The sequence below is a fragment of the Erithacus rubecula genome (assembly GCF_903797595.1).
Source record: "Erithacus rubecula genome assembly, chromosome: 17".
NCBI classification, from domain to species: domain Eukaryota; kingdom Metazoa; phylum Chordata; class Aves; order Passeriformes; family Muscicapidae; genus Erithacus; species Erithacus rubecula.
Window position 1 is genome coordinate 2,580,498 of NC_136669.1, and position 18,338 is coordinate 2,598,835.

Below are 18,338 nucleotides of genomic sequence, written 5' to 3' on the forward strand. Positions count from 1 at the left end.
ATTGATTAGGAATTTCAATTAAATATGTTTTGCTGAGCAGCTTTGAGCTACTGTTTGTTGCATTTTTGGAAGAGGACCTTTGATGGCTAATTGGGGAGCAATATGGGATAAAAAAGAAGCATGAATAGCCTGGGAAAAAAGCTACTTATACTGATTAGAATGCTGCTCTGTTTTAGAAAGTGGTGGATATGTGGAGGTTTCTGCAGGACCTGCTAACAGGTGAGTATGTCATCACTACTGGAGCTTGACAGAAGTCCTTTGGCTTAAAAGTCCTTTTAAGACAGGAAAAAGCACAACATAACTAGGTAATCTGGCTCATTGGAAACACCTCCTCTGTTTTCAACCTGGACACATCAGTTTCTTGATAGAAAAAAAAACATTCAACAGTATTTTGGGTGACTTCCATTTCCAGTAATATTGTTGTACATAGCAAAAGAGGTATGTTTGTCTTAGGCATTTTCTTCTTTGAAACAAACAACAGAAGGAACAGAGAAATTACAAGAGGTAGTGAATTTAGCAATCCTGCACATAAAACAATCTTTCATAAGAATAAAATGCTGCATTTACAGCTGCAAATGTACATACATGTATAAGTTAAAAATACAAAGCTACTTTTACTGTGTTTCTTGTTTTTTTTTAAGTTCAGAGAATGAAGTACTCAAGTGCTGGACTTAAAGTGGTGAACCTCATTGTATTGGCAAAACCAAACCATTCATGCAGCACCAGGCTTTTGACTTAGGCTAACTGAGAAAGTTAGACAGTCAGTGCAACCAAAGTGCAAATGTGTTCTTCACAGTGTGTACATTTTGACTGGCTTGTAAAGTGAATGTAGAAGTTCATGACCTTCCCAAGCAGCTTCTTTTGATGGTTGAAGAAAACATGATCTGCAACACACTGGGCCACAGCCAGGCTTGGAATGGTTAGACCGGTGCTCATCAGACAGTGGAGAAAAGTCAAAGTCAGCTACCTGGAAAAGGAACATCAAAAAGATCATTTTTAGTTCAGTTCCCACTGGCTCAAGTTCAGCAAGAACACACTGGGCTACAAATGGCACTTGGTCCTCAACCATTTTCACTCAGCCACTAACTTCAAATAGACTTCTGATTTATAGCTGCTGTGCACATGGCTGATAGGCAGTGTCTCTAGAGGTGTATCATTTATATTGTGGCACAGTGGAGAGGGTATTAGGTACTTTCCAAAGTACCAGGAAAGCTACTTTTGATTTAAGAACTCATGATTGTTGCAAAAGCCTTTTGTAGCAAGTGAAAGTATATTAGAGATGGAAGGGAGCTGGAGAGATGGAGGCCACATACAAGGGGTAGGTAACAATTTAGGGCTGATTTAGGTTACATTCCCCTCCATTTTTATTATCCTGTATCCTCTTGTACTGTCTCCTTTCTACTTAGAGGTAGATCCTCTGAAATGGATACTTCAATGCAAGCATCTGCTTGGGAATATTAACAAACTGCCAAATATTATTCTGGCAATTTAGAGTTCTCTGCAACAATCCAGAACATGGCTGTTTCTTCATTTGCCTACACTGCTTGGGTTTTTTGGTGGAACAGATCACATGTACCAGGGAAATTCTCCCTCCTGCTCTGTTTGTCTGGGGATTAAAGAGCCTTTTCTATCAGATACCTTTCATGGCTGAACTATCCCAGCTCAAACTAAGAGTAACTGAATACCTCCACGAGATCTTTTTGTGTGTTACTTCGAAAAGTTGTGTACAGCACCAGTACCAGCATCACTGAAACCAGAGCAGTGCAGAGCAGGACAAAGAAAGCTGGGTGGATTCCTAGGAAAAAGCACAAGGACACATTCCTGGAGTGACACAATGCTCCAGAAAAAGGCAACAGTGAGAAGGTAACAATGAAGAAATGCTTAGAAGTATTTTTAGGAAAAAGAAGGGATGTGTGTAAGAAGGAATAAACTTTTCATCCCTGCTCACTCCAGGTTTTTCTGAAATCCTAGGAGTGGGAGAGGGGTTTGTAAGGGTCTTTCCCTTTATGCCCTCTTTTCTCTTGAAGAGCCTAAAAGCCTCCACCCAGTGACATCTGCTAGCTCCTGACTCCCCAGGGTGTTTGTGGTACCCCAAGAGGACAGGAAGGACTCTCATCTCCACAGCAGCCAAGAGCCTCCAGCACAGAGGATCCAGCCCTGAGTGCACACCAGTGCCTTCTGGGGTGCTGCCCTGTCTGCACACAGCTGGCTCACATGGTGTGACCAGTCTGTGTCACAGCTGGTTGTGCCCTGTCCTCTTCACTTGGCCACCTAACCACTCTCCCAGATGCTTTAGGGACCCAAGAGTGTGACCATGCATGGGGGAGCCAGCTGGGGTCACCAGCAGGAGGGACAGAGAGTTGTAATCAAATGGAGGCCTAGAAAATTCTACCCTCAAAAATCCATAACTAAACTAAGCAAAAAGAATTGAGACAGCTTAATTAAGGTAGTGTTACTGATGCATATGTTTTCCTAGTTATCCTCACTAACTCCAAAAGCTGGACTATTAAAGTGAAAAATATTTCATTTAAGTAATACAGCCTTCCCAATGTACTTATTAGCTTCAAGACACTCTTGGGACTAAGGGTTCAGCAGAACACAAGAAGCCCAGAGCAATTACAGCAAGCACATTATAAATCCTCACTTCCCTTTTATTCCTCTCCTTTTAGGGATCTACACCACACTCTTGAAAGCTCATCTGCAGGCTGGTTAATCCACGTTTGTCCCTGTTTGGGCCTCTCCACGGTGCTCAGAGTCCCTGCCCTCACCTGCTGGCCTCACTTTGATGCCGTGGTATGTCTGCAGCATGGTCACGCCCTTCTCCACCCTGACGCTGAGGCAGTACTGCCCCGCGTCCCTGAAGGTGTGGCTGAGGTTGTAGCAGGAGCCGCTGATCTCCACCAGATGGCATTTGTCACCTTCTAGTGGAATGCACTCGGGTTTTATAATCCAGCATAATGCCAGTGGTGGGCTGGAAAGACAAGAGCAAAAAGGCAAGATTAAAAAAGGTGCTTTTTATAAGAGGATTCTACTTTTCTGTAGAGATGCAGGGTCTTTCAGACTCTTAGAGCTCATGGCATTTCAAGTCAGGAAAATGCAGTATTCAACAGTATTTTCTGTGAGGGGGCAGGTGGTTTTGGCTTTTAAAGATAATCGTTCTGTGGGGTTCAACTGACTTTTTAGGAATCACTGGGGTAAACACTTAAAGAGACAATTTTGGGGAAAATAAGTTGTGTTTGCCACTTACGTGCCATTGATATGAAGAGATAAATTCAAGTTTTCCATTACATGAGTCTCTCTGGAGCCCACTATGTTGATACTTTTAACAGCATCTGAGAAGAGATGAAAAGCCAGCATGTCACCCTCCATGCAGAAACGTGAGTCTCTCTGGTATCCCAGTGAAGGTTTGCTTCCACAGACTTGCAGATTTGAGTTTCATCAGTAGCACAAATAATACTATTTGTCTCACACCCCAAAAGGAAACCTTCCACTAGAGATGTTATAAGTTTCCTGACTTTTTGTCTGTCTGCATTTTAGTATGTATAATCAACTTTATTAGTTCTTTACATTTTAAATTCTGTGTTATTTACTCTTGAAGCTGATCAAACCAATAAGACATTCCTGATGCTTGATTTTACTAATTTATTGTTCAGGGATAGCTGGTGTAAACTAAACAAACAATTCCACCATAAGCTACCATAAGTGTTTGAATTGTATGAGAGGCTTTTAAAAAAGACAGCAAAATTGTAAGATTAAAAAGAAACGAAAGATTTTGTATTTTTCCCCCGTGTTTCTGCCCTAGAAGAGCACGAAGTCAATTCTGCAATGGAAACACTTCTGGGAATGACTTGCCCAATGTGAAACAATGTTGAAGCTGTGTTACCATGTCAAAGCTAGATTGTATCTGTACTTACCGGGTTGTGGCTGCACATACAGGGTTAGCTCTGCTTTGGAGGCTCAAGCACTTCCCACTTACCCAGGAGCTCCAGAGCTGTGGTAAAATCACCAGTTTTCTGCATGGTTTCTCTTTCGTGTATGACACTTCCAGTTTGCTCCCATTCAGCCACAGCCTTCAGATGCACTGTGCTGTTCCCCTTGGAGGAGCAGTTGCAGTACACAAAGGGTTCCTTGGTAATCTGGTACACCCTGGGTCCAACAGGAAAAGATGGAGAATCAAAATTGCCTTTTATCAAGTGCCTGTGTATTTCTGGTTTAAAAAAAAATACAAGCTCAAATATATTTTCTTTACAGACAATGTTCCAGTGGCTGTGATTTTAATTCTTCTTTATGTCCATATAAATGAGGATTTATGTCTGGGGTATTTCCTATAGAACTACAATTAGTACAAGATCCAGAGTAAATCTCTCAATTTTTAATTAATCAAGCTAAAGATAATGCTAAAAAGAATTGACAAAATTGAATAGGAATACTCAGTGAATTATGAAAATAACTTTTATAGCAGGTAGACTGCTAGCTAATAGTCTGATTTAATTGGGTTTTTTCTGAATCAGAGCAGCTGAATCAGAGCCATCTTGAATATTCATTAAAGCAAACAAAGTAACCACACCTACCCATCTCCAAAATCCCAGTTGTAGACAAATGATGCTGACTTAAAGTAATGACTTGGGTCATGAAGAGAGAAAGAAATTCGGGTCACTGTGTCCGTGGAGGAACTAGAACCATGTGTGGTAACTCTGCTGTCTTCTATCTGAGCAATGGTGAGATTCCCTGTGATAAATTCTGCAGAATGAAAAGGAGGAAGAAGAATGCCAACATATGTGACAGAAGAATGACAGCATGCTTCCACAGCACACTCTGTGCATCAAAACTTTCTTTCAGATGTGCTGGGTAAGAATTTCTGTGTCCCAGTCCAATTGGGCAAGTGTATTTTGTATCTATTACTCAGTCTTGTCATGTGTGAGAATGAGGCAGTGAAATTCAAATATTTATTTAGTGTTATACAATGGGTCATGATAAAATATCATGATAATATCATCATAAAATAGAACTAAGACAAATAATCCTGGACTGATTGAGTGCAATATAAACTTTTGCTATTGATTTGAAAATAGCTGGTATTAATTTCAAGCATCTAGATTCTGAAGCAGGCACTTAGCAACATTTGGAAATGCAGCCATGACCTCACATCCAATTTCAGCACACTCAGACAGAGCTTTAAAAGAAAAGGTAATGTTCTGCCATGCTGATGGCCTAAGATTTGCTGTGTCATGCAACAGGCAGAAACAGCAGATGGTCACTGCTGATGGTCATCCTAACTTCAGGTCTAGAAGTGCTGGGAGGCTGAAGAAGCAGCATTGCTCTAGGAGTCTGGGCACCACTGACCCATGCTGATGTGTGAGCTGCAGCTGCTGAAGCATCTGGTTTCTAGTTCAGTTTCTCTAAGTGACAGAGGCAGGAAAATACAGTCAACATCACACTTTCTTCCTGGATGTAGAGAGACTAGAGCATGGTAACAATTGCACCATGCCACTCAAATTACCTTCAGCCACAGGGCTGCAAGTCAAACTCTGTTGTCAGGAGCCATATTTACACTGGCTTTCTTCCTGATGCTGGTGAGGGCATGCACACTGAGTTCCTGGAGAGCTGCAGGTTTTAAAGGCATTTTACCCATTTTACCTGTAATCTGAAGCACGGTGATGTTTCTTGCAATCGGCCGACACAACCAACAGTTTTTGTGAGTCACCCAGACAGACACAGAGAAAGTGCCAGGAAATTCACCAGTCACATTAATTACAGAATTCAACTGCTGCTCGGATTTCTCTATCAGAATCAGAGGAGCATAAACCCAGTTGAAGTGATACAAGTTTGATGTGACATTTGTGTTCTTCATTCTTAGCCAGGCCTGAACAGTAGCTTGAGCTCCCGTTGTGATGGGACCATTGTTGGTTATTTCCAGACTATACAATTCTGTGGAAATCAGAGGGAAAGGAGTAAACCAAACCTTGTTGTATGACATTTTAAATTTCATTTATTTATTTATACATTTTAACTAGTCAGCTCTAGTTCTAAGACTCACAATGACACTCATCCCAGCAAAGATTTTGCCACCATAAATTTTTATTGTTTAAATAACAGAAACTGCTGCATGTGTATATGAGTTCAATAAATAGCAGTAAATAATATGTCAGACTGAGTCCTAGAAAATTCATAGTAGAAGACAGCTTCAGTCTAGAACATCACAAAAGCTTTGATGAGGTTTCACACCCAGAGCTGTGTGCTGGCTGTAGCTTCATAGCACTAATGATCTAACAGGATCACTTGACTTCCAGCTACTGGAAGAGGCTCAGCTCTAATCTCTGCCCTAAAAAATGTAAACTTTCAAACTCAGGTGAAATTTCATTCACCAGACTCCTTTACCAGCTCTCTTGAAAAGTTTCTCTAACTTTCCTCATAAGTAAATATAAAAAAACTCAGTTAAAGCATTTTCTGTGCTACAGTCAATCTTAAATTTCCTTTTCCAGGGGAGGACCAAAAATCCCAAGGTAAATGAAAATTGTACAATGCTCTAGTGACAGATCAGTTGCTGTCCAGAGGGACCTGGACAAGCTCAAAATGTGACCCCATGGGAACCTCATGGGGTTGAACAAGGCTGAGTGCAAGGTGCTGCATCTGGATTGGGGCAACCTGTGATATTCAGTACAGGCTGGGGGATGAAGGGATAGAGAAGGATGCAGGGGTACTGCTGGATGAAATTCTGGACTTGAGCCAACAATGTGCACCAAGAAGGATATGAGGCTGAGATAAAGATCAGCCAGCAGGCTGAGGGAGGTGATGTTTCACAATGAGGGTGGTGAAACACTGGTGGTGCGTGCCCAGTATAAACATTCAAGGTCAGGTTGCACTGGGGTCTGAGCTAAAGAAGATCCAGCTAAAATTGGATCTTCAGATCCAGTTGAAGATGTCCCTGCTCGTGGCAGGGGTTTTAACTTGATGACCTTTAAAGGTCCCTTCCAACCCAACCCGTGATTCCACAAAATATCAAGGCATATTTAGAGATGCAGGACCTGTGATACTGAACCAGCTCTGCTGCTCAGAATGACTCACCATTATCTTCTCTGCCATGTTGAACCAAATTGCTTACTTCAGTTCTTGCAAACACTGCAACAGGCAGTGTTGAGTTTTGTGGATACACTAAATTTTCCAAAAAAATAGCAGTGCAGCAGCATTAAAAGATGTGCATGTGTTAAACAACAAAATCAACTCTCAAGCCCCAAAACAACAGGAAATGCAAAATAGCCATGAATTGGGACAGAGCTGGGAACAGGATCTGGTTGCTTGCCTCTAACACAGAGCATGCTCCCTTCCCTGTGTCTGAGCTCTGCCTGGCTCTCTCTCTTCAGCAATGCTGGGCAGAGCAAAAGAGCTGGAGGTTCTAATGCAGGTGTATTTCCTTATCCTCTCTCTCAGCAGCCACCAGACTGACACAGGGACCTGAATCTTTGACCTTTAGAAACTGCATTTCTCACTCATCCATGACCTCTAATACGAAGGGAGCACTGCTGGCTTTTCTGCACCCATCAGCTTGGGATGGGATGAAAGAGACAGAGTTTGTGCCTGCATTATATTTTACAGGTTAAGGTGCTGAACAGTTCTGAAGGCAGAAGAACTGAACTGTAACACTACTGTTCTCATTCCACAGCACAAGAAACGACCCTGAGTTCAGTTTTCTGTGTTCAAAGAGAAATGCTTGTGATTTGATGAAACTTGGCAGAGGGAGGTTTCATGTCTCTAGAAGATTCAGGCTACGCTCCACTTGGTTTCAGCAGAATTCAGGAAAAAATAGCCGACTGCCTCATGCTTATCTAGCACTTCTCCTTGGAGGTTATCAGTGCTTTACAAAGCAGGGCCAAACCGGCCCAACAGCTGCAGCAGCTGGAGCTCCAGTGGCTAACTCAAGGTCACCCAGGGAGTGACCGGCACAGCAAGACTCTCCATCCAGTTCAGGGATTTCTCCTGCCTGTCCGACCTCTCTGCAGAGCGGAGCTCTGTCAGTGTCACAGAGAGGGACAGCAGCTGCCCCGGTGCCGTGTGACCCGCGGCGCGGGGTCAGCGGAGGAAGCAGAAGCGCAGCTTTTGGCTTGGAAGTGCAAAGCAGAACCGCGGCTGCCCGGGATGCCCCACCTTCACTGCAGGCACCACGATCAGCGCCTGAAAATAAACTCTGAGCCGCTTCCATCCCTCGTCACAACTATCAGGCTCGGGCAGGAAACCATCCCCACCCGTGATTCAGCTCACTCCTGAGCTCTGAGCCCTCTCCCCCGCGCCCCTCGCCCGCTCCCCGGCGGCGATGCCAGCACAGACCGGCGGCCCCTTCCTTACCTGCGGCCGGGGAGCGACCGTGGCAGAGCTGCAGCAGCAGCAGCAGCAGCAGCAGCGTGCAGCACAGCATGCTGAGCGCGGCGGGGCCGGCGCCGGCAGCGGGAGCGGGTCCGGCCGCGCTGCGGTTGCTGTGTCCGCGCCCCGGGGCCGCTCCCCCGCCTCTCCCGGGGGCAGTTCCTGCGGGGCCGCGCTGCCAGCGCCACCGGGCTGCAGAGCTGCCGCCGGCTGCAACAAATAGTCAATAAAAAACACAAACGCCTCGCGTCTGCCCCGGAGCGTTTGGGAAGGGGTTTGCGCTGCGCTTTGGTTGCGGCAAGCCCGTGTGAAGGGTTCGTGTCCCCGCCGGGGCAGCTCGGCTGCTGTTACCGGTCCCGCAGCGCTCCGAACGGCCTGTAACGGGTGCGCTGCTGCTGAGAAGCGACAGCAGAAGCGCCGGAATGTGGCTTTCTGGTGTCTTTTTTTTGTCGCTTTATTTTGCTTTTACCTATTTCTTTTTGTATATTGCGATTTTAATTCGTTCACTTTTATATCTTTTATTTTCTTGAACTCAACATCCGAAGCGCTTTCTCGCTCCCGCCCGCCGTTCTGTTTCTTGTGGCGGATCAGTCTCCCAGGGCGCTTGGCTGCCGGCGGGCCGGGCTGGGCCCTGCGCTGGCGGGAGGCACCGGCCGCTGCCCCGGTAACTCCTGGCCCGCTGTCACCGGGGCCCGCCTCAGGCGGCTCTCAGGGGCGGGCCGGGGTGGCAGGGCCGGGAAAGGAGCGGGCGGTGCCGCGGAGCTGCGCCCGCCTCCGCCCGGGGAGAGGCGCGGGAGGCGGCACCGGGAGGAGGCGGCACCGCCAGGAGGCGGCCGGAACTGGGCTCGGGCGCTTCCGTCGCGCCCATGCGCTGCCGGCGGCCTCCGGGAGCAACAAAGGAGGGAGCCGGGGGGCCGCGGGCGGGCGGTTCCGGGGGTGAGGAGCGCGGCGGCGCCGCCCGCTGCGGCCCGGGCCTGCGGGAGGCGGGGGCGGGCGGGCGGGAGCGGCCGGAGCCCCGCCGGGGGCCTGGGGCCGAGCGCGGCACCGGGAGGGCTGAGGGACGGGGGGGAAGCGGCGCTGCGGCCGCTCACGGTGCCCGTGTTCGCAGGGCGGAGATGGGCTCGGCGTGATGGCGCCCTGGCGGCGGGCGGAGAGCCGGGCGAGCAGCGCTGCGGCGGGGAAGGTGAGGGGCGCGGGGCGCGGGCCGGGAGCGAAACTGACGAGAAACCGCAGCGAGGAGGGAGGTGGCCGCTCTCCCAAGGGGGGATGCGGTTCTGGGCTGCCTGTGTTGGCAGGAGCGCTGCTGGCGGCCCCGGCGTCGCTGTGAGTTTGGGGTGTGGCGGGGCGGAGGGCAGGTGACAGGTGACAGGTGACATCCCTGAGCCCGAGCCTGCTGCTGCCAGGGGGACCGGGCAGAACTCGTGAGTGTTTGTGCTGTGAAACGCTCAATAAGTTATATCTGTTAGCACAGTCCTGTCGCGGTGAGTGCTGTACATGCTTGGTGTTGTATTTGTGAGCCTGAGCAAGTTACAGTTGTGGTTTTTGGAAAAGGTGGTCGTCTTCAGTGTGTTGGAAGAATGGGTGTAGGTGATGGGATAGCTGCTGTTAACAAGCCATGCAAACTAAAATACTTCTGTATTCTTTTGTAGGTGTGTTGATGCTGATTTTCTGTACTGAAAGCTGATCTTTCCTCCTCCAAGATGGCATTTGTTTCAGCACAAGGGCCTACGGTGGTGGACCAAACCACTTTGATGAAAAAATACCTTCAGTTTGTGGCTGCTCTTACAGATGTCAATACACGTAAGAGACTTTTCTTATTGAAAATTGAAGATCTTCAGTAGTTTGTTTCACAAGTGTTGCAGCCTTGTTCTGACATTTAATAAATGTGAGATCTGTCGAATTCACTTTGAAATTTGTTAGAGTTTTGATTTTTGAAGAAGCAAAATGATGAGAAACACTTGCATGAGCCAAAGTGAGTAAGGTGTGTGTGTGTGTGTGTGCAGTTGTGTGGTGGCTGTTTGAGAGAGCTGTGTGTCTTATAATTGGGCAGTGATAGCTAAACTGATAAGATCTGATTGCTTCTTTGATCAATGAGCCTGGTGTTTTGCTTTATCACCTAGTTTTACACTCACTTTTTTTTTTTTTGCTTGAATTTCCATTTTCAGCTGATGAAACCAAATTGAAAATGATGCAAGAAGTCAGTGAGAATTTTGAGGTAAATGAAAAAATAACGACCCCAAGCAACAAAACCCAACAAAAACCCTCTAACTTTCTGCAATAGCAGCCTTTCTTGTCCTTAGTGCATATTAATTGAATTCTGATATTATGCAGTTAAAAAATTAATAGTAGCATCCTGTGACTTGTGAGCTATATCACTACAAGTCATTGATTTTAGGTTTGTATTTAGGAATTAACCAGGCAGTTGAAGAATTGCAATTAGAGAGCTTTAATTGCCAAATCTTTATTCGTTAAGCATTTAAATAAAAGTGAAGTAAGGGATTTTTTCTTCTATTTTTTGAATGCTATTAAATGGCTGTATTTAAAGCTTTCTTTTATGTAGTTCAAATGTGTATTGTGCCCTTGTGAAACAGAGGCCCTTCTGATTGCTCTGAGTATTCCATGGTAGGAGAGAGGAGCTGTCAGATGCAGAATCTGACATCAGGAGTGGAGATGTCTCCAGTGACATCTTCTGCATGGTGGTGGAGTGATGGATCATCATTTTAGATGAGCAGCAGAGAAAATGTGAAGCACAAGTTAACCCATTCTTGTGTTAGCAGAAATTACACTTTAATTTAATACCTAGTTGTTAGTTGTGCCTGTTCTGAAGTTACAGAAAATTAAAAATCATTCCTGTGGTGTTTTTTATCTGCTTAAGCTATTTCTGAAAAAATTTTTTCTGACTAAAAGAATAGTTTTAACTGCCTAGTCTGGTGATCTGTTTAGAATCTGAAGACTTGGTTGATTTTCTTTGCTCTTCCCATCAGTAGGGAAGAACTTGTTCAGGATTTGTTTTGCTAATGTTCCCTTGGAATTTATTTGGTTCTTTGTGTGTGTCAGCAGACCCTTAGTCATGGAATCTATTCAAAATTCACTGAAAACATTTAATAGTGATTTTGAATGTAACTGAGTATAATCTCAGTATAATCTCTGTGATGTCTGTTTTATAACTGCCCATTTTTTGTTCTTGATTAGAATGTGACATCATCCCCTCAATATTCTACCTTCCTGGAGCACATCATCCCTCGCTTTCTCACCTTTCTACAGGATGGGGAAGTTCAGTTTCTGCAGGAGAAGCCAGCACAGGTAAGCTGTGTTGAGCATGTCCTGCCTTTTTGCTGTGAAATCCTTGGTTAACCTGATGAACTGATTTAAGAATTGTTAAAAATAGATCTGTCATTTGGGGTGGAAGTGAAGAAGTCCTGTTTCTAAATTAATTACTTATAAACTTTGCTAATCTGGGCTTCTGTGAAACAGGAGGAAAAGTAGGTGCAACAGATTTGGCTTTCTTACTGAAATGCTACACATTGCCACAAATTACTGACTTTACTGGAGGTTGGGAATGAAAGGCAAAAGTTGAATCTTTGTCATGAAATACTTAAAATTGCATTCCTTAAAAAAAGTCTAATTTTTCAACTGTAAATTTCTTAAATTTGCCTCATTCACATAGGTGAGTAGTAGGAAGGATTATGTCTTTGTATACAAGACTCTGTCTATATGAAATAAAATGGATTTTTTTTTCAGAATTATTAAACTAAAAAAGATGCTGCAACCAATTGTTGGGTTTTGTAGGCTTTTCAAAAAGTTCTGTCACATCACTATTTTATTTTTTTTTTTTAACAGCAACTCCGAAAGCTTGTGCTTGAAATAATTCACAGAATACCAACAAATGAACATCTTCGTCTTCATACCAAAAACATCCTGTCTGTGATGTTCAGATTTCTAGAGGTATTTTTTACTTCCTCTTTGAAATTTTCAGAAATATTTTCCTCTACTTTCTCCATCTGCAGAATTTGCTGGGGGCAGGATTTTCAATAGCTGTGCTGCTGGAGCAGAAATGGCAGGACATTCTATTTAAGCTTCACCCATGCCCTCTCTTACAAGTTTTCTCCATGTTCTCTTCTGCCCTTTGGAGAAACTTGGATTGTACAAGTGCAGGGGACTGTTCTCATGCTGGGCAAGATTTTCTGGCAGATTTTTTTATTCTTAGGAGTTTGTTTTCTGTCTTGGAATTCACAACACTGTTGTTTGAAGCTCACATGGGGGTCTGTGTTTGAGGGGCAATGGGAACAGATCTGATGGTACAGAGTGGTTGAAATGTCTGGGTTTTATTCCTCCAGGGGTGGATTTAATTTCAGCTGTACTCTTGGACTGCAGGGTATCTAAGGAAAGGCATCTTGCTCACTCAAATCTATGCTAATGGGGCATTTTAGATTGTTGGGAAAAGTATAATTGTACAGAGTTTGGATGTACACACTGAGTAGTTGAAGAATTTAGTGAAAAGTAGGCTCACTAAAATGTTTCTTTTTTTTTTTTTTCTAGACAGAGAATGAAGAAAATGTACTGATTTGCTTAAGGATAATTATTGAATTGCATAAGCAGTTCCGACCAGCAATCACTCAAGAAGTGAGTCATAACTCTTGTTACATGGTATAAAACTTGCTGCTCTTTAGATTTGCTATTTTGTTCAAGTGGGCTGATTGCTTTGTTTTGCTCTTGTTTTTTTATGTTGCCTGACCTGTTGTGGTAACTATATGTTTATTTTTTTCCTTTTTTTTTTTTTAACCTTAAACTAATTTTTAGAAGAGGATTGCATAATACTAGCACCCCTAGGGAAAAAAAACCCAAACTGTTTAAGTTTAGTTGTACTTGGTTTAAATATTTATGGACAATATGATCAATCTAAGGAATAAAATTCCCACACAAAGGAAGAGAATTGATGCCTTTTTAACCTGTAAAGGAAAATCCTGAAAAAGGAGTTTACTTTGACTTCTCCTGCCTCTCCTCTTCTCTCCTGTGACTCATCAAGGGGAATTTGGAAGTTTGCATTGTTATCCTCTTGCCTTTTGCCTTGATTTTCTCTTGGGAAGACTTAGTTGTTCCATAGTAATTATACCTAACAATATTGTATTGGAACTATGTAGAGGTGATAGGTAGATCAGATTCTAAGTGAAATTTGAATTAATACTGACAGAGCAAGAGGAGGTAGGAGAACACTTTCAAATTATTTTCAGTTATCATGAAAATGTTATCTGGTGAGTAGAGATTTTATGTATTTGTACTGTTAATACAGAGACTCCAAGACTGTGGTTTTAAAATTATTTTTTAAAAATGTCTTTATGGCAACTGATTTCTTCCTTCCTAGATTCATCATTTTTTGGACTTTGTGAAACAGATTTACAAGGAACTTCCAAAAGTAGTGGTAAGCTTTTTATTTCTTAAATTGCCTTTGCTGTACTCAGAAAACAAGTTTTTTTCCTTAATTTTACCTCTAAAAGATGCTGACATAATTGTTTTGCATCTCGTGCATTCAATACAGAGGAAATGCAGTTTGAATGAATCTATTTATCAAAACTATGTCTAAAAATGGTGACATACACGTTATGATGTGGAAAACCTTCTGTTTCAGGCACTCTGTTACTGGTAGGAGAGCATGGAGGTGAGGTGTGGTTCTGAAGCAGGGTGAGGTTGGCTGCAGTTGTTTCCATGTAGCCAAATGTGTCTGTTTTTAAGGGAAAGGTGACAGTCTAATCTTCCCTCCCTGATACAGAGTAACCTCCTGGGATGCTTTCCTTTTTCAGAAGAGCCTCCTTGGCTGGGGGGTTGCAGGAAGGGTTGCAGGGGGTGTGTGTGTGGCCCAGGCAGAGCTGCAATGCAAACATCACCTGCAGAGAGCAGAACTCTGCTCTGGGGGGAGTTACATGGAGGAGTTCTGAGCAGATGGATGTTCTTTTGGCTATTACTGACACAATGATATTTTCCTCTTGCTCTTTGCTCGCAGAATCGGTACTTTGAGAACCCTCAGGTGATTCCAGAGAACACTGTTCCCACCCCTGAGATGGTTGGCATGATTACAACCATCGTGGTGAAGGTGAACCCTGAGCGGGAGGACAGCGAAACGAGGACAGTGAGTGTCCTGGGGACTGTCTGTGCACAGCAACACACATCATGAGGCCAGGCAAAAAAACCAGACTTCTTTTTTCCTTGTTTTTCTTATCTAAACTTTTCTGTAGAAGCTGATTGAAGCTTCCCAGATATTTTGTATGCAGCTGTAATTACAGAGTTTTTATTTGATGTAATACCCAATGCTTTTGTGTGTTTTAAATGTTATAATTGTTAAATATAGTGCTACTAAAATCAGCAATTTCTGTGTTTTACATACTCTTTTGAATTAATAATTAGACTGTTTATAAAGCATGCATTATTTCTTTCAGCATTCAATAATTCCCAGAGGATCTCTGTCACTGAAGGTCTTGGCTGAGCTGCCTATTATTGTTGTTCTCATGTATCAGGTTAGTACACTTCAGTATTTTGCATGTAAATACTTCCTTACTGAATGGCTCATGTAACTTTTCTTGGCTAATATATTAGTAAAAATGAATGTGATATACTTTTGAAATTGAAATATCATCTAAAAATGACCTGGTGGGATGTCTTAGTTTTTTTCTTATAAGCTCTCCAGTAATTTGACTGCAAGTGTGACTTGTAAATTTCTATAATAATACTCTTTTTTTTTTCAGCTCTACAAACTGAACATTCATAATGTAGTAGCTGAATTTGTGCCCTTGATTATGAACACTATTATAATACAGGTTTCTGCTCAAGCAAGGTAAGAGCATTTAACAGTATTTTGATGATACTTGAGATAAACTTGTCATTTAATATTGCTCAAAATATTTTTGTCTTCTATGTAGTGATTTTTGATTCTAGTTTACTGCTTTTAATCTCAAAAGTAGCAACAATTATTTGACTAAAATTTTTAAGTATTTGATGTAATTTGGAACTTCACTGAATTTTCTGAGTGAAGGCACTAAAGGGGAGAAACAAAATTGTAATCACTGCTTGTTTTAATTTCAGACAACATAAACTCTATAACAAAGAGTTGTATGCTGATTTTATTGCTGCTCAGATTAAAACATTGTCCTTCTTGGCTTACATCATCAGAATTTACCAGGTAGGATGAATTTTTATTACTTTGGTACTTAATGCATCAAGTTTCTAGTTGCTTTATGGCAGGCAAGTGACCTGCATGGCTGCAGTACATCAGGGGTTGGAGGCAGGAGCATTTGTGTAGAATATCTGAAGGTGGAGCTGTACTTGGTTATCCTTTCAAAAATATCCTCATATGAATACAAATTTAAATATCTCCCTCCCTGGGCATTTGTGGAATTACTATGGTATTTTTGTTTTAGGATTAGATTTTGGGAGAGACACTTGTGAATTTTAGTTCACAAATGTAACACAAACCTTCGGAATAAAATGTTGTAGTAGTTGTGCTCATATTATTATAATTTTTTTTTGTAGGAGTTGGTGGCTAAATATTCTCAGCAAATGGTGAAAGGAATGTTGCAGCTGCTGTCCAACTGCCCAGCTGAAACAGCACACCTCAGGAAGGAGCTGCTGATTGCTGCTAAGCACATCCTGACAACAGACCTGAGGAGCCGTACGTAGCACTTTTTGTAAATGTACCTGTAAACTGCTATTTCTGCTTTTTCTGTCAATTTAAGAGGTATTTTACTGACTTACATTGGATATCACAGGATGCCAGGCCAAATAGAATTGTTGTGTGCAGGTTACCCAACCTGTTGTTTCAAGTAATTCATTAGTTATATACAAAAAGTTGTTCAAACTTGTAAATAACCTGAGCATTTTTTTCTCTTTGCAAATATAATTGGCTTTGATTGGGTATTGCAATATTACTCAAGGGGAAAGTGTCAGTGGAGCAGTCAGTCACAAGAAATTGTTTGAAAATTTCCTTGTAGATGGCACTGCCTTTCAAAACTTCAGGAATCAATTTGGGGATAAAATCACTTTCTAACTTTTGGTTTAAATACCTAAATTAAGTAGTTCAGTGCTTAACTATTAAGCATTATTTTGATTTTTTCCTTTGCCAATTGTTGTGTATGGCTTTTTCATTTTTCTTTTTTAATTCTAGAGTTTATTCCATGCATGGACAAGCTCTTTGATGAATCTATACTGATTGGCTCTGGATACACTGCCCGGGAGACTCTGAGGTATGAGACAGTTGACAGTAATGATCTGAGTGCCTGCCAGGGCTGCTTACTTTGAAAATTATTAATATTCACAGCAGCTTCTCTATAGTGTCCTAAATCTTTGCTTCAGATAATATTACTAGCAGCTTCTGCTGCTTAGTGGTGGCTTTTGTTTAACACTTTGATGGCACAGTATGGTAATATGAGTGTAGGACAAAATAAAAAAATGGGTATGAAGATGATTTCAGGTTTTTGAATTGTGGAAGACCACCAAAACAGAGAAACCAACACATTATCTCCCCAATATTTCATGAAACACTCTATATCTTATGTCCAGTGTGAAATCTGAATGAGATTTAGACTGTTTTGTCAATGAATACTTTAAAACTTACTTGTTTGCATTTGAAAAAGTAAATGGAGAGCATACTTAACTTTATGAATCTTCAGTGGTCTAAATTTTAGGTGAGTTTGCAGACCAAATTAGTATCTGAATTAGGAGAATGCATTCCTTTTGTTAAAGTATCAAGTGTATCTTATTGACAGCATGTATTAGATTTAGAAGATCTGCTCTGCTAGATTCTTTACCTGGTATTAAATGAAATTACTTTAACATTTATCAGTTTTCATAACTGCTTTTGAAATCACGAATCATTTATGATTCATTATGAAACAGATTACCAGCACTGCTCAAAATATGGCTAACATGCATGTTAACTGCATGTAGATAAAAATATATGGAGGGATGTTCTGCAGTGAAGAAAGATCAGAGAGGCAATACCAGAGTTGTGGGATAGATTAGTTAAAATTCCCTTGTGAACTCTGAATTTGCATATGAAAGTAGAAAATTTACACTGAGAAATCTGGGGAGTATCTCCAGGCAATAATTATTTGTTTACATAACAACATTTTTAGTTGTGCTCACTGTGTTCTTCTCATTCCTTGCTTTGCTTTAGACCCCTTGCATACAGCACTCTGGCAGACCTGGTGCATCACGTGCGGCAGCATTTGCCTCTCAATGACCTCTCCCTGGCTGTCCAGCTCTTTGCCAAGAACATTGATGATGAATCCTTGCCAAGCAGTATCCAGACCATGTCTTGCAAGCTCCTGCTAAATTTGGTAGACTGCATCCGGTCTAAAAGTGAACAGGAAAATGGAAATGGGAGAGACATCCTTATGAGAATGCTGGAGGTATTGATTTGTTTAAAGCATTTGATAATTGCTTGGATATCCTGTTTTGTAGTATGCTGTCAATCACATCTTACCTTCTCCTTTCTTCAGATATGAGAATATGTACTGTATTTCACTTTAGTGCTTCAGAGAAGGGCTCTTTAAAATGCTCTGCAGCTGGGATAATATCTCAAGTGTAGTGGAGATGCTTTAGTTCAGCTTCATTTAGTGGCCAGTTTCAAAGCAGCAAATTGAATGTCTGTTTTGAGTAGCTTAGGTTTTTCAAAATTATTTTATTCTAAATTTTAGTTACAATCTTTTCTTTCTTGAGTAAGAGTGTGCAAGAATTGTATTTTTAATGCCTTCTGGTTATGGGTGCTTTTTGTTGTTGGTTTTTTTAAAGCCTTGAAAGAGAATCTTCACACAGGTCCTTGACATGGTACAGTACAATCTGGACAATTAGAAATATCTGCTCTTTGAAGACCTAATGATCTTTTTTAAGGATGTTTATATGGAGATGGTTTTTATATTTTTGAAAATCAGGGATGCACTAGTTGTTTGAAGAAGGCAAACTAGTTTATTGATACACCTAAAAATGTTTGCTGT

At 42.2% G+C, this 18,338-nt stretch overlaps 2 protein-coding genes across 3 annotated transcripts in view; one reads left to right on the plus strand and one right to left on the minus strand.

The window, feature by feature from the left end:
• Positions 1–590: 590 nt before the first annotated feature.
• On the minus strand, positions 591–8,576 carry TMEM130 (transmembrane protein 130). The gene is made up of 8 exons (XM_079320402.1): positions 8,341–8,576; positions 5,638–5,928; positions 4,572–4,740; positions 3,977–4,146; positions 3,248–3,332; positions 2,769–2,971; positions 1,686–1,795; positions 591–967 (listed from the first exon to the last, which is right to left on the minus strand). Exons 1-8 carry the CDS (start codon positions 8,408–8,410, stop codon positions 791–793), a joined length of 1,275 nt encoding a protein of 424 aa, XP_079176528.1. The 5' UTR covers positions 8,411–8,576; the 3' UTR covers positions 591–790.
• Positions 8,577–9,093: 517 nt separating this feature from the next.
• TRRAP (transformation/transcription domain associated protein) overlaps positions 9,094–18,338 on the plus strand; it is a 72,581-nt gene continuing 63,336 nt past the window's right edge. Inside the window, exons 1-14 of one of the 2 annotated variants that reach the window (XM_079321209.1) lie at positions 9,094–9,291; positions 10,005–10,155; positions 10,521–10,570; positions 11,548–11,658; positions 12,196–12,300; positions 12,895–12,978; positions 13,718–13,774; positions 14,354–14,479; positions 14,787–14,864; positions 15,093–15,181; positions 15,430–15,526; positions 15,877–16,015; positions 16,508–16,586; positions 17,519–17,753. In XM_079321209.1, the coding sequence (XP_079177335.1) occupies positions 10,056–10,155; positions 10,521–10,570; positions 11,548–11,658; positions 12,196–12,300; positions 12,895–12,978; positions 13,718–13,774; positions 14,354–14,479; positions 14,787–14,864; positions 15,093–15,181; positions 15,430–15,526; positions 15,877–16,015; positions 16,508–16,586; positions 17,519–17,753 (1,350 nt within the window). In that variant the 5' untranslated portion in view covers positions 9,094–9,291; positions 10,005–10,055. Of the gene's footprint in view, positions 9,292–9,412; positions 9,539–10,004; positions 10,156–10,520; positions 10,571–11,547; positions 11,659–12,195; positions 12,301–12,894; positions 12,979–13,717; positions 13,775–14,353; positions 14,480–14,786; positions 14,865–15,092; positions 15,182–15,429; positions 15,527–15,876; positions 16,016–16,507; positions 16,587–17,518; positions 17,754–18,338 lie in introns of those variants that run through there. The other variant, XM_079321208.1, reaches the window with a different exon arrangement.